The 15,220-nt window shown below is 54.5% G+C and overlaps 2 protein-coding genes across 4 annotated transcripts; both read right to left on the bottom strand.

The window, feature by feature from the left end:
• Positions 1 to 880: 880 nt before the first annotated feature.
• Positions 881 to 6,060, bottom strand: IGBP1 (immunoglobulin binding protein 1). 2 transcript variants are annotated; one of them, XM_064669537.1, is made up of 6 exons: positions 5,705 to 6,060; positions 4,884 to 5,189; positions 3,434 to 3,629; positions 2,460 to 2,545; positions 1,709 to 1,821; positions 881 to 1,376 (listed from the first exon to the last, which is right to left on the bottom strand). In XM_064669537.1, exons 1-6 carry the CDS (start codon positions 6,043 to 6,045, stop codon positions 1,228 to 1,230), a joined length of 1,191 nt encoding a protein of 396 aa, XP_064525607.1. In that variant the 5' UTR covers positions 6,046 to 6,060; the 3' UTR covers positions 881 to 1,227. The 2 variants fall into 2 exon arrangements, with proteins under 2 accessions (XP_064525607.1, XP_064525608.1); XM_064669538.1 differs by having other exon boundaries at positions 881 to 1,373.
• Positions 6,061 to 6,200: 140 nt separating this feature from the next.
• On the bottom strand, positions 6,201 to 14,127 carry LOC135421260 (protein Wnt-11b-like). 2 transcript variants are annotated; one of them, XM_064669545.1, is made up of 5 exons: positions 13,990 to 14,127; positions 13,666 to 13,892; positions 12,982 to 13,259; positions 11,915 to 12,207; positions 6,201 to 6,783 (listed from the first exon to the last, which is right to left on the bottom strand). In XM_064669545.1, the coding sequence occupies exons 1-5, from the start codon at positions 14,052 to 14,054 to the stop codon at positions 6,714 to 6,716; spliced, it is 933 nt and encodes a 310-aa protein (XP_064525615.1). In that variant the 5' UTR covers positions 14,055 to 14,127; the 3' UTR covers positions 6,201 to 6,713. The 2 variants fall into 2 exon arrangements, with proteins under 2 accessions (XP_064525615.1, XP_064525614.1); XM_064669544.1 differs by lacking the exon at positions 6,201 to 6,783 and adding an exon at positions 10,774 to 11,597 and having other exon boundaries at positions 13,990 to 14,119.
• Between the last annotated feature and the right edge of the window lie 1,093 nt (positions 14,128 to 15,220).

Genomic DNA, 15,220 nt, shown 5'->3' with positions numbered 1-15,220 from the left:
ACAAAATCAGTACTGAGGTGGAACTTCAGGCCAACAGCCAAAGGAACAGTGAAAATCCACAGAGGCTGTCACTAAAGCTGCTCCTCAGGATCCTGCTTTCCAGAGGTGCTCACTAGAACTGCTGGCTAAGATCAAGTGTAGGAAATGGAAAATCCATGTACAGGATTGCCTGTGGTGTTAGAGTAAGGAACACGTTTCCTGGGAGATTTGGAACCCACAAACCCCACAACCTGCTCCTGTGATTTGTAGGGACTCCGTACCTGGGAAGGTGTGACCACATTCACTGCAGGCCGTGGCTTCCTGGGTGTGGATCAGTTCCAAGGAGCAAGGATTGCTGCATGGAAAACATTTCAGCTCTCCTGCAGCCCAACTGGTCCCCCAGCTGTGTCCAAATCAGGCTGATAGGAAGGAAAAACCCCAAATTGTGTGAGAATCCCACTGTCCCAGGGTAAGGAAACACTGTGCAGGTAACAGTGCCCACTCCAGGTGACACACCCAGTGCCAGCCAAGCTGTCTTTGCTTTTTCATCCCAATATTTTTAACAGATTTAGAACAAGTGCCAGCCCACAGAGCTTCCAGCTGTGATTCCTCACCCCTTTACCCAGTAACACACCCCGTGTGCCAGGTCAGTGCCAGATACAGCAAGCCAGGATTGGTGCCAGCAGCCATTTAAACCATCTCCAGAGGGATCCAGAAAAGGTTTTCCCCCCATCAGGATTGTTCTGTTAGATTTCAAAGCACACTGACTACTTTGCCTTGGAATATGGCACCATTTGTCCCAGTTTTCATCCCTGTGGGCTCCACGAGAGGAGCCCAGGGTTGGCCCTCACTGGCTCTGGAAGAGCCCGGGATGAAGAGCAAGAGAATTTCACAGCAGGAATTAGGCAGCACAAAGAGAGTTTATTTTGCTTAAAATAGAGAGAAAAAAAAATAATAAATACAACCACCCACAATACAAAGAGCAGTTTCCAAATCCATGGACTCCCCCTCCGAGGGCTGCCTCCGCCCGGGAGCGCAGAGGGAGCCTGACCCTCACAGAGCTCTGGGCACCTCCCAGCACGACCAGTGCACCCAGTCTGACATGGAATGCAAACCAAAGCAAGGGGTCACGTGTCCTCCTCTGATCCGGCTCCCGGAGGATTCCTGGATGCTCCACATATGTACACTGTATTCCCTCCTCTCTCTCTCTCTCCCTGTCCAAGTTCTTCTCCCAGGACCCAGGCCTGCTCAGCCCATGTTCTGCCGGTTGCCGTAGCCTCGGGGGTGTGTGTCTTTCCAGTCGTCCCAGTTCCGAGCTTTTTGAAGAGCTTCCTCATCATCCTCCTCCTCTTTTTTCTCCTGCTGCTGCTTCTGCAGCTCTTCATCACTTACACCTGCTGGAGGTGAGGGACAGGGAGGAGATCCCAGGTCAGGCTCTCCAAGGAGAAGCCCAGCCCAGAGCTGGTCTAGGCAGACAGCAGGGATTAGAATCATGGAATGGTTTGGGTTGGAAGGGATCTTAAAGTCCATCCAGTCTCACTCCCCACTAGACCAGGTTGCTCCAAGCTCCATCCAAAAGGCCAAGCACAGTCTGACAATCCAGTTGTTTTCCTAATAAAGCTTGGACTCTTCCTCAGTCAGGGGGTGTTCCACACCCTGCACACATCCCTGTCCACTCAGCCCCCCAGGAGCCTTCCCAAATCCCCCATTCCCAAGTTTGCCTCCATACCTGGTGCCCTCTGAGGGACGCTCTGCCCGGACACAATTCCCTGCCTCCGGCGCTGCTCGTACCAGTCGTCCACAGTCATGGTGGGCAGGCCAGGATAACCAGCTCCAAACACTCTGCAGGACACACACAGCCAGGAAAAGGGAGTTAGATCCCTCACAATGAGAGAAACACAGGCAACAGGCACAGCGCTATTCCATAATCCAATCTGCACTAAGGATTTAAGGCATGTTATCAAGGAGGGCTTGAGGGAGGCTTTGGGGAGATCTAATTGTGGCCTTCCAGTGCCTGAAGGGGCTCCAAGAGAGATGGAGAGGGACTCTGGACAAGGCATGGAGGGACAGGAGAAGGGGGAACAGCTTCCCACTGCCAGAGAACTTCTCCCCTGTGAGGGTGGGGAGGCCCTGGCACAGGTTGCCCAGAGAAGCTGCACCATCCCTGCAAGTGTCCAAGTCCAGGCTGGATGGGGCTTAGAGCAACTTGGGATAATGGAAAGTGTCCCCAGGATGCCCCTGAGAACTGAACTAGACATGGAAGGCTCAGGGAAAATCATACCACAAGCATGATAGGAAATCTCATTTCTACCCTATTTTGTGCTTTAGCTGCTGAAATTCCTTGCGAGGATCTCAGGGTGCTACAAATAGAGGTGCAGACACAGAGATTACAACTGGATTTCTGCACTTGGAAGAGTACTTCAGGCCTGATGTGAGAGCACTGCCTCAAAGTGTGGTTAAATAACCCCAACCCCACGTACCTGGCCTGGGCAGTGTCGCGGGTCAGGATGAAAGGTCTCACCGGGGCTCTGATGGGCCGGGAGGGGCCCTGGGGAGCTGCTGGAGCCTGGACATGCAAACAACAGTCAGAAGGCAACTGGGGAGATGAGAATCCCACCCTCTGCTTCCCACCCCAGGGTTATTAAAAGTCTTGTAGAAGAGAAACACGTCAGCTCTCAGAGCAGTGCCCCAAGATGGACAATCCAGGCCTGAATACGGTTTAAATCAGGAATTCTATCTGTGCCCCTCTACAAATCACTCCCTGTGCCTCTGTAACACCTGCTTGGATCAAAGCAGACCTGACAGGGCTAAACCAGCTCAGAGCAGGAATTGCTTATTGCTCCAGGGACCCAACGCGCAGCGTTCTGAGCTCATCATTCCCGACGGGACACTATGGAGCAGCCAAGTCCTGCAGTGCCAAAAATGACCCGCTCCTGCAACAGGCTGGGCAGGGCTGTGCCAGCTCATTGGGGGCTGTTATTTCCAGCAGACATTCCAGGTGACATAAAGCCTGGAATCAACGCTCTGCACAGGGACTGCAGGCCTGTGGAAGCTTCTGTCATTCCAACAGGCTGATATTCCCATCTGTAACACCCGGACACGCTGCAGATCAGGAGTGGGGGTGTGAAAGACATCACAAGGGTCTTATTTTAATGTATAAATTTAAATGCTCTTCAGAGTTAGGGGCCTACAGAACCCAGCAAAAGCCTTTGTACAGTTGAGCTCCGACATTCCTAGCTCCAGCATTTCACAGTCCAAGACTGTCTGGAATGTGTGGCAGGAGTGGGCAGGAATCAACCGAAAAAGCAGAATTAAACCAAATCCCATCAGCTTGTGCTGGGACTGAGCTCAATTTCAACTGAGAATTCACAGAGTAAAACTCCACCTCTGCCACTGAGCCCTCAGGGATTCATTCCCCCCACCCGTGTCCATCCCAGCAGGGATGATCCCGTACCTGTCTGGCCACATCCCTGTTCTTCAGGATCACCATCTCCTGGTCGATGCTCTCCAGCTCCTCCAGGCTGGTGCTGATCCATTTCTGGATCTGCAGGATGTAAAACTCCCGGATCTGATCCTCATCTGCTGTCCCGCTCTCCACGAAGCTCCTCATGGAGGCCAACTTGTTCTCCAGCTCCTTCTTCTGCTTGTACCTGCCCCAAAGGGAACAAAGTGGGATCGTGAAATCATTTTTCTCTCTCTCAGCCCAGCCACAGTGTCTTTACTGCGTTTTGTAAGAGGTTCAACGCCATTTCATGTATTTAAAAGAGAAAACCTTATAAAAAATACAATTTTTGTGGTGGTCATGGTGGTTCCTGTTGGAATTCCAGCTCCTCCTGTCTGTTAAAAGCAGCTGTAAAATCACATCAAATTTAGAGGTGCCTCAATTATTTTATTCTTTCCCTAAACAATTAATAATTCTTGAAAACTGAAGCCTTCCAGGTAAAATTAGGCAAGCCTGGAAACATTAATCTCCCGGAGAAAGCAGGACTTGAACTCATCAGCTCCTTCCCTGAGAAAATCCAGTGGAATGGCTATTTTGAATGGCTATTTTGAATTGCTTCCATGTGAGACAAATATATCAAGAAGCTGCTTAAAAAGCAGAATAAATCACTTTTCCAACTTCTGTCTCAGGTGGTTTTGTGTGTGCAGGGTTTTTTTAAATATAATTTTGGCTTTCTGGATTTCTTGACCTGTTTCAGAATTAGTTATTCAAGGGAAGAACTGCCTATATAACAAACTTCCAGGCTAAATTGTTTTACCTTTTCATGAATTAGTTATTAAAGGGAGAACTACCCATATAATACACTTCCAAACTAAATCCTCATGTTCCACTTCCCTCCGTTATTGAGTCACCTGAAGAATGAACAGTAAGAGCCAAGGATTAGAAACCTTTGGGAGGTGAGAGGACAAGGAGTACAAAAGAGTCATTCTAAAAAAGAAAGCCCTCCCAGTTAGAATATAAATCATATTTTTGTATCTGTGCAATTTAAGCAGGTCCAGCCCAGTCTGGATCTTTCAGTGCTGCCCATGGGAAAAATCCCACCCAAAGCAAGACAAAGGCACCTCTTTTTCAAGCCCCAATAAACTCACTGGTAGGAAAATTCCAAGGTGGGTGGCTTTGTGCTGTAAGAACTGATTATAGGATTGATTATAAGATTAATTATTACAGAGCTAATTAAAAGGTTTTGAGCAGTTTTTCATCAAAAGCCCAGAAAGACACAAATGCTCCTCTCCCCAGCCTGTGCACAACCCAGACCATTTAAAAATGTGCCACATCTCTTAAAATGAACATTTTGTGATCCAATTATTCCAATGCCCATGGAAGCAGCCCCTTCTCTGCCCAGTCATGCCCTGCCTGAAGCTCCCCCTTCTCCCAAGGCCCTTTCCCAGTGCCCTGAGCCCACCTCTCGATCTTGGCATTCCTGCTCATGGCCATGGCCACCAGGCTGGGCTGGGCACCCGGGGGGTTCCCCGAGTCTGGGGGGCTCCCGGTTCCCTCATCCCCGGGAGTGCTGGGAGGCAGCTGGAACGTTCCCAGCCCGTAGTTCCTGCAGAGCTTGAGGAAGTGCAGGAAGTGATCCCGGGCGCTCTCCAGGTGCTGCTGCCGCCTGCTCAGGTCCACCTGCTTCAGCGTCAGGGCTCCCTGGAGCGCGGGCAGCAGCAGGAACTTCAGGTCGGCCGAGGCGACTTCATCCAGCTCCTCGTTCTCACTGCAACGGGAGAGACTGGGGAGTCCAGGGAAGGGAGTGGGAAGGGGCTGGAGCAGCAGGAGCAGCTGAGGGAGCTGGGGGAGCTCAGCCTGGAGAAAAGGAGGCTCAGGGGGGACCTTCTGGCTCTGCAACCCCCTGACAGGAGGGGGGAGCCGGGGGGGGTCGAGCTCTGCTCCCAGGGAACAAGGGACAGGAGGAGAGGGAACGGCCTCCAGCTGTGCCAGAGGAGGGTCAGGTTGGACATCAGGAGGAATTTTTTCCTGGAAAGGGTGGTCGGGCCTTGGAAGGGGCTGCCCAGGGAGTTTTGGAGTGCCCACCCCTGGAGGTGTCCAAGGAAGGACTGGCCGTGGCACTCAGTGCTCTGGGCTGGGGGACAAGGTGGGGATCGAGCATAGGGTGAACTCGATGGTCTTTGAGGGCCTTTCCAACCTCAGCGATTCTGGGATTCTCTCCCGTTCCCGCTCCCGTCCCGCCCGTGCCCGGCCCCGGGACCCCCCGGCCCGTCCTGCGCTCACCTGAACAGCTCCAGCTCCGCCACCATGGTGGCCGCAAGCCGCAGCGCATCCAAGCCTTGCCGCACCTTGTCCTGCACGGCCGGGGCGCCCGAGGAGGGCTCGGCTCCCGCCTCCACCTCGTCCAAGAGCCGCCGTCCCGCCGCCAGCAGCTCCGCCAGCCGCGGGCTGCCCGCGCCCGCCTCCGCCATCACGGGCCCGGGACCGCCCCCGAACGCCACTTCCGGCGCGTCGGCACCCCCGGCCCTGCCCGCCGCCATCTTGAGAAGGGCAAAGGCAACGCGGCGCCGCCATGTTGGGGAGGTCGGACGAACGGCACGGGGTCCGGTGGGCTCCGCGATCATCCCCGGGCTGTGGAACCCCACGAGACCCCCGCGGTGGGCGCAGGGCGGTGGGTAGGCGCGCCTCGGTGCGGCTCTGGGCTCTTACAGGCCCCCAGTGAGCCCACGCTTTTCCCTGCCAGGTCCTGCCTAGCACCGACCACGCCAGGTCCTGGCAGGGAACCCCTAGGGCAGTCGGCTGGGAAACTGGGAAAAATTGGGACAATTGGATAAATTGCTACAAAACATCCACCTTCCCGTTGTATAAAAGGGATACACAGTATGAATCCTCGATATGAGCTGCCGCTAATAAATATCGATCTGGTTTCAAGCACAGCACCTTCCATTTCGTCTCTATTCTCTCTACAGCACAAGGGGGACACAGCGCTTTTCTCATTTCTTTTTTATTTATCTCCTAAAATCTCTGAAATTCAACCAGGAACGAGCTTGGTCAGAGTTAAATCTGGGCTTTTAGGAGCTGGCATTGCTCCATCAGAAATACAGGTGATAACAGAGGTGATTGACCTGGTTGCGAGCAGCCACTACTGCTGAGTATTTCTAACTCAGCCTCTAAGAATTACTCAGTTTATGATTTATTCTATTTGTTTTCTTCACACCTATGTCAGATTGTGCCATAAAATGTTACTCACAGAAGCCGGGAGGGTTGTGGGTTTGGGTTCTGGCAGACTGTGTCACCTCCTGTCACCTCCCTGGGACCACCCGGCTGGGAGGGATGTCCAGGGCTGGGTCACTGAGGGGTTCCTGCATGGGCAGAAGGTGAGGAACAAGTTGGGGAAATTCATTACTATAATCTTTAGAGGCGGGATGGAGCCAGGAATCCACAGCCATTTGTTCTACACCAGCAGAAGATGCTCCAGCCACAACCAGTTCTCTCCCACCAGAGCAAAGCCTCTCTCCAGGCAGCACCTTCCCCTTCCCATGTGTTAGTTAAAAGCTGCAGGAAACCTGTCACACCATCGCCCCTGCAACTGCCAGGAGCCAAAGTTTCAGCAGCACTTTAAGGACCAGAGCAAAAGACATTTCCAGTGCAAATTCCAGGATTCCACGATCCTAAGTGATGGATGGTTGCTTCCCCTCCAAACCCCACACAGCCATTGCCACATCCCAAAGCTCCCTAGGCTGCAGCTGGTTCCCCCTCAGGTCTCATGGCTCTTACTCACCTCTGTTGATCTGTTCCTGACCCTCAGCTGAAGATCCCCAAGAGGACAATCCCTGTTGTTATTTGTCATCCTCAGAGCATCATGATATTGCTGAGTACCCCAGGAATAAAGGAGAACAGAGATGGAAGGGTTTTTCCTTCAATACAGGCATTTACTCATGTGTGTGTCTCGTGGTGTGACAGTGTAGGGCCCAACCATCCCAAAGGTCAGAGCAACATCCCCCAAATATTTCCAGCAGCACAGGTTGGACGGGGCTTGGAGCAACCTGGTCTAGTGGAAGGTGTCCCTGCCCATGGCAGGGGGTGGAACTGGATGATCCTTAAGGTCCCTCCCAACCCAAACCATGTCAGGATTCCATGATTCTGTAAGATGTTGACCAACAGCTGAGCCCTGTCCCAGGCCTTCTCCTCCTTCTGGCTCAGCTCTCTTGGGAAGAGCACAAGGAAAGGCAGGTGGAGGTCCTGATCCACATTCCAGTCCAAGCTGCAATCCAGCCCTGTAGGGAAGAAACATCCCAACATATCCTTGAACACAGAGTCATTCTTACTACAAAATACTTAATTACCAACAGCTTGTTTTCCTTGCTCAGGTAACCCTCCTGGAATGAGTTATGCAGCATCCCTCAGTGAATAAGGAAATAAAAGGAAAAATAAATAAGTCCATGAAAATAAGGGACTTTTCTCCAGACTTTGTTGTCTGCACAAGTATGACCAGCAGCAAATGATCACGTTCACACCAGTGTTACTCCCTTCAAACCCAAATTAAAGTCCAACATAATGGAGAGGAGCCTTTTCAGAGAAAACCCTTTGCCTGGATCTCACCACATTCCATGGAGCAGGATGGTTTTCTTCCCTGCACAAGCCATTCTCCGAGCCATCCCTCCCGTGTCAGCTCACAGCATCAGAGTGTGAAAGGCTCCTGCCATGGCTGGGGAGAATTTGGCTCTGGGGAGTCTCATTTCCAGAGAGATGGGTAAACAAAAAGCCACAAGACGTTGGAAAAAAAAGGCTAATGACAGGAATGTCGAGGAGGTAGATCTGTCACATTAGCAGGGAGGGCTGGGGGGGCAGAGGGCAGTGCCAGCAGCCTGTCACAGCCTGGAGAGGACAAGGAACCGCCTGAGGAAGTGTCTGGAGGGCTGGAAAGCCACAACTGTCACAGACACAGATGGTCTCGGTTTTGGGGACACTGCCCGGGATTATCTGGGTCCCTGCCAGAGCTGGAGGTGTTTGGGGTGGAAGAAAAGACACAGAAGGCTCAATAAAAGCTTTCTTGCACCGATTTCTCTGGCAAAGCATTGCACTGACTGGTGCTGGAAGCCACTGGAGAGTGATAACAGGGTCCAAGTTTTCCCATTTTTTACCTCAGGGACTGCTTGTGCTGGCCCAGGCTGGGGGAAGGAGCTCTGTTCCTCTGGCACCTTCCCCCTGGCTTTTCCATCCAAACAGGGTTAGAGGGAGAAAACACAACCAGCCAACGGATCCCCCCACCCCCTGGGGCCAAGCACAGCATCTATTCCCACTGCACCCATCCTCTGGCTCCTGGTCCCCGGGGGTCGTTCCAGCTCAGCAGATCTCACATCCTTGCTAATTCCAGGTGTGGGCCCGGATTCCAACACCCTCCGTCAGAGCATTGTCACCGAGCTGTCACCTCCTTCCTGCCCGACCCTTTGCACCCTCCAACTAATTACTGCGCCTTCCCCTTTCCCGCAGGACACAAACGGAGCCGGGATCCCGGGAGCTGAGTGACCCCTCCAGTCCTTCCCCAGCTCTTCCCTGTCGGGCTTGGAGTCAGGGAGGGAGAGGAGGAGTGGATTCTGCATATTCAGCATTTGACCCTGCTTTTCTTTCCAGGCAGAAATTCCGATGGGAGCTCTCTGGAAGGGGATCGTGACAGCTCCCCCGGGCATTCCTTGCTATTGTGGCTCCTCTCCTCCACCCCAGGCTGTGTGTGTTTGTAGTTACCAAATGCAAATCACATTTCCCACCCTCCTGGCTGGAGCCCTCACTCCACACTATCCTTCCCCCTGTTTTTTCCTCTCACCAGCTCGTTTTGCAACGCTCCGTGGAGTTCGCAGCCCCTCCCGTTGTCACCTCCTCTGATCTGGGGTGCGCTGGGAGGTGGATGGAGGGAGCATTTAAGCAATCCTCCTAATTAAGTACCTGCATCCCTCCGGACACAGAAACTGCAGCTGTTTCGCAGTCTGGCAGCTGAAACTCCCTTTTCCGAGGAATGCAGAGGACTGACCCTAATTGCATTTTAAAAGAAAAACCCGAGATAACTTTTGGCCTTGGGCAGCTGCGCTGGAAGTCTGGCAGCTGCGACTTTCCTGGCGCTCCGAGAGGGAGAAGGCAGCAGGCAGAGCCAGTAATGGCTCATTAACAACTGATAACGATGGTTAACTCACTCCTTTAACTGCGAGAACACAGGCACAGCCTCCGGCTCCCAGGGTCATCCCAAGCCACGTCTGACTCTCCTTCACTGCTCACGCAGAAACCTGGAGCACATTAAAGGGAGGGGATGGTTTACAAGACAAGCTCATGAATTGATTCCGTGACCCAGCAGAGACTGTTAAAAATGATTGAATGAATATGGAAATGAGTAATCGTCCAGCTGGACTCGAGCTGAGCGCTGCCAACTCCATTCAGTGGGAACGACAAATAAAGCAGGAGCACACCAGGTCCTGGTGTGAGCTGTGGGAAATCACCCGAGGATTCCCAGCCCATTTACCTGTGGGGTCTCCGCAGCACCTGTGTATTTGGACTCATCCTTTCTCTCCAAGGGCTGCACGAACAGGAATCTCTTATCCCATCCAAGCGCTTGGCCAGATTCCTCACTGAGGAAATGGGGGCCACCAGAGCCCCAACTCCTCACTGTTCACACACACACTTGGCTAGTCCAGCTCATATTCCCAAGGATCAGAAAACAATCCTGGACTGCCTCGGTTTCCAACCACCAGCCCTGAATCCCAGGAAGGCGGATTCTTTGCTGGCTGGTGATAAAACCTTCCATGTGTGAGCAGGAGCTGAGACTGGCAGGTACCTGTAATTACAGACAAATCTGGGGCAGTGAGCAGCAGAAAGAGTTAAAAGTGAACTGGTCCTCAGATCCATGTAAGGAAAAGTAAAGACACAGGGCTGTATGGACACAGGGCTTTGTGCCCTCCTTACACCCTCACTTTCTCTGGGCCAGCTGAGAGAGAGATGGAGGAAGGAGGTTGTCCTACAAAACAAGCCATAGAGAGTTAGGATAGAACACATTTATTTAAAAAACACACACCAGAATCCCACTTACAGGAAGTACAGAGACTAAAGATTCATTCTTGCTTCCCCAGGGCCCCAGAGTCATGTCCCTTCTCCAGGCCAGACTTCCAGCACACCTGGTCCTGAGGGAGTGGAAAGAGTGGGCTAAAGACCTCGGTGGTCCAAGAGAAATGGCAGGAAGGACAAGCCATGAGGATTCCATGCATCGAGTGGGCTTCCACCTCCAAGAGGAGCCCAGAGGGCAGAAGCTCCAGTGGTGCCATGGCAGTGTTGGTAACCCACAGCTGGCAGGAGCAGTTTTGCCCAGGACCTCTCCTGTCCCTGGTCTGTCTGCCACCAATGAGAGCAGCAGCCATGTCCATGCAGGTCCTGGGGAGGATTGATGAGTCCTGGCTCCTGGAGCAATGACTGGTTCTATCTGTGTCCAAGCCTGGTCTTTATTCTGATGCTGCAAGTGGCCCTGGACCAGTGTTTGCTCCAGAGGAGGAACATCCAGTGGTGTTGGGTGAGCCCATGGCAGAATTGTCCCCAGAGGAGCTGCCCATGATCCCCTGACCCAAAGCAGCTTTCTGTCCCTCCAGCCTTCTCCCAATGGATAATTCTGCCCCCTTCCCATCCATCACTCCTGGCTGTCAGAACCTCCTGCAAAGGGACAATGGCAGCCCAGGGTCCCCATTCACACTGGAGAGAGGGGCTGTTCCTGTGGAGTGATCAATGGCTGGTCCCAGCTGGAGGCAGGGCTGGACACTGCCCAGCTGCAGGAGGGCAGCCCTTTGTCCTGCCCTCAGGTTTGGGTTGGAAGGGACCGGAGGCTTCCTGGAATCTCTCAGGGTGAGGTTTTCCACGGCAGTGTGAGGCCAGGCTTCCTGCACAGCCCCCTCCTCGCTCGGAGCACCCCCTGGGATGGGTGTCCGGTCTCCAGCTGTTCCTGGAGGGCACCAGCAGAGCCCTGGGCTGTTATTTGCAGACGTGTCTCTCCACCCTGCGCCGGCAGCTCCTGCACACGACGGAGCAGCACCAGCGGTAGCGGCAGTGGCACCGCTCCTCCACCTCCTCCGTGTACGTGTTGTACCCACGGCCACAGCACAGCAGGGCACAGCTGGCACTGCCCACCGAGCTCTTGTTGCACTGCCTGTGGAGAGGAGGGTGCTGAGCTGGGGGACCTGCCCACCCGGGCTGGTCCTGGCCACAGCAGGACCACAGAGCCATGGAATGGTTCAGGTTGGGAGGGACCTTAAAGCCCATCCAGTCCCAACCCCTGCCATGGACAGGGACACCTCCCACTAGCCCAAGTTGCTCCAAGTCCCATCTAACCTGGCCCTGGACACTTCCAGGGATGGGGCAGCCACAGCTTCTCTGGGCAACCTGTGCTCAGCCCACCCACACCACTTCCCAGGACCTGCTCTCAAACCCAACAGTACAGACACTCATGAAATTAGAGCTTATTACCTGTCCTGTGTCCCCAGAGACCCCAGCTGGAGATTTGGGGTGCAGTAGTCAGGAGAGTTGATGAGATAAACCAGATCTGTCTCTGTCACTGGCCTGGCATCCATATCCTTGGCTATCAGCTGCTTCCTGGGCCCTACGAGCCGGTGGGACACCTTGATGGCTGCCAGGTACTTGGACTTGAGGTCAGAGGCAATTTCATCCAGGCTTGACAGTCCCTTCCAGCAGGTCTTCACTGAACAGGAGCCCGAAACACCGTGGCATTTACACTTGGTATCCAGGGAGTCACTCAGCACCTGCAGGGACAGGAAAACAGGGAAGTTTGCTTTCTCCTGGTACCCGCCCCATGGATTGACTTGCAAGGGCATCCATGGCAAGTTTAAAGAGATGAAAGAGCTCCACTCATTACCACATTTAAATTAATATAACGGGGCAGTCAGGGCTCAGCCCTCCTTTAATCCCTTCTGATAAGAACCTGATCCTTAAGGAAGTACCTGTGGGAGCTGGCACTGGGGCTGGGGAACAGGAGGGCATGAAAGCACAAAACCCGGATGGGATGGGGAGCTTCTGCTTCCAGTGAGGTGGGTGGAAAGAAGCACTGGGAGTACTGATGTGAAGTGGGAGATGTCTTGTGCTGGTTTGTGGAAAGGGTGCAGGATGTCTGGGGGAGCAGCAGTGGGAGCTGTCTGCAAAGACACTTTTTAACCTCTCAATGTTCAGACAACACCCCAACAGCCTGGCTGGAGTCTGACACCCTAAATTGGGCACCTCTGCCCCTGCTCTGGGCTGCTCCAAGGTGTGCTGGGCTGCAGCAGTCCTGGGGCATCCATACCCACCAGTCTGGGCTCCAGCATTCCTGGGGGGTTCCATACCCACCATCCTGGACTGCAGAGTCCCAGTGGGCTCCATACCCACTATCTGACCCACTGTGCAGTCCTGGTGGGCTCTATACCCACCATCGTGGACTGCAGCACCCCGGTGGTCCCACACCCACCATCGTGGACTGCAGCACTCCAGTGATCCCACACCCACCCTCCTGGACCGCAGCACCCCAGTGGTCCCACACCCACCGTCCTGCCCACGGCGCTGTTGTGCAGGTTCATGGCTTTCCTCCCGTGCATCCCCAACTTGCTGGACCTGGAGGAGCTGTCGGCGAAGGCGGCCCCGAGCTGGAGGCCGTAGCTGAGGTTGTCCCCGCAGCCCCCCCACCTGCCCCCCGGGCCGGGGTCCCCGGGGGGGCCGGGGCCGCAGGAGCAGAGCGGGAGCTCTCCCGAGGCACAGGCCCGGGCGATGCCGTGGGCGATGGTGGCAGCAGCCAGGGCGTACACAAAGGCGGCTTCCCGGGTCCCTGGGAAGAAGAGGGGGAGATGTCCTTCCTCCCTGCCCAGCCAGACACTCCTCCCAAAGACCAATGCAAATAAATGTGTTTCCTAAAAATCTCGCAGCAGGATGAACCCAAGGCTCTCATTTTCCGTGCAGCATGTTTTTAACCTGTGCCCCCCACACTGTGTTACAGTGTCCATGCACAGCTTGTCTTCCCACCTCTCCCCCTTTTTTATGGAGACGTTTGAAATGGAAGTTACTGTCTGTCACCTCCCACAGATGGAATTGCACAGGATTAACACCCTGTAAAGGCAGCAAATTCACTCCACGATGGATACCCAAGGCAGAGCTGAGCTGGAGCAGCACCAAGGTGCTGCCATCCCGGGATGCTCCGTGGGGAGCACGGACACGGCGGGAGGAGCATCCTTTACCTTTCAGCAGGTCAGGGCCAAACCTGGGGGCTCGCTGGATGGAGGAGCAGTTCCACCTCATGTCTGCAAAGCTCTGCTGGCACAGGGCCTGCGTGTGGCGGGCGGCCCGCACGATGCTGGGCATCACCTCCAGGTTCCGGCGGCACAGCTGGAGCTGCTCCGGCACCAGCAGCCGGCAGTGCTGGCTCTCGTTCCAGGACACGCCGCTGCCGCTCTCCGTCAGCCCGCTGTGGGGACAGGAGGGGGTCAGTGGGGCGGGGGAACACGGGAACGCAGGGGGAGCCCCGAAGGAGGGGCATTGGGAAGGGGGGAATCCCGACTCACAGCCACTGGATGGCTGTGGAGAGACCCAGCTGGCACAGCAGCACGGTGGCACTGGGGTGGCCCATGGCCAAGAATGGGACCGGACTGGGGATGGGACTGGGATGGGGACCGGGAGCGGGGCTGGGGCTGCTCGGCACCCCCGCCCCCTTTTATAGCAGCCGGCGGCAGGTCCTGCCCCCGCCCGGGGAGGGGAACAAAGGCAGTTTCGGTGCCATTCACAGCAGGACAGGGACAAGGAGGGGGGTGGAGGGGGGGCCCAGCTGTTTTTGGCAGCGATCATCCCCGAGACAGCACCCGGGAGGGGGTTAAGGTTGAGAGGCTGCAGGATGTTCCCCCAGCACTGCCAAGGCCACCACTGACCCATGTCCCCAAGTGCCTCATCCACAGGGCTTTGAAATCCCTCCAGGGATGTTACTGCCCTGGGCAGCCTGTGCAACCCTTCCCATGAGGAATTTTTCCCAATATCCAACTAAACCTCCCCTGGCACAATTCGAGGCTGTTCCTCCCATCCTGTCACTGGGAGAAGAGCCCGACCCCCACTATGCTCCAACCTCCTTTCAGGTAGGCAAAGGCTCATGATTTCTGTCTTTGCCCCCTCCCTTATTTTCTTTACAAAAAGCTTAAAAAACACATTTGGATATTCAGATTAAGGCTGGCAGAAATGATGGAGCCAGGAAACGGTGCCTGCCTGGGCAGGAGCTGCTCCAGAGTGACATCCATCCCCATGGGTGGCACATGCCTGTCACAAGGTGGATTCTCTGAATCTCTCCCTTCCATAAGTACAGAACCAAAAGTGCTGCCTGGTGCTGTGAAGACCTTGAGGAACCAGGTAGGCTGTTTTTTTCCCACAGTGGGAAGTGACATTTGAGACACCAGCTCAGCTGACACCAGGTTTTGGAAACAGTCAAAGGTTTCCAAATAGCCAAAGAAGGGTATTCTTAAGGCTTTCACTTTCTCCCTGGCTGGGCAACTTCCCCTCTCACTGGAAGGTGCTTTTACCTGCTGCCCACACGGATCCTGAGCTCTGGGACAGTCACTGCACCCCTTAGGGCTGAAACCCAACAGCACTGTGGGGCAAGCAGCAATTTTCTTGGTTTTTGGTGAGGTTTTGTATTTTCAGGCCAACTCAGCTGCTCCCTCCTCAGCCCAAAGTCCCCTCCACCATCCCTGCTGCTTGAGAGAGCTGCTCTTTGTTTTACTCCAGTGGTACCTGAGGGCTGGTGCTGCTGTG

Source organism: Pseudopipra pipra, chromosome 13 (assembly GCF_036250125.1).
Source record: "Pseudopipra pipra isolate bDixPip1 chromosome 13, bDixPip1.hap1, whole genome shotgun sequence".
In the NCBI taxonomy this organism is placed as follows: Eukaryota; Metazoa; Chordata; class Aves; order Passeriformes; family Pipridae; genus Pseudopipra; species Pseudopipra pipra.
Note: the sequence above shows the minus strand (reverse complement) of the source record. Positions and strands in the feature narration are given on the sequence as shown.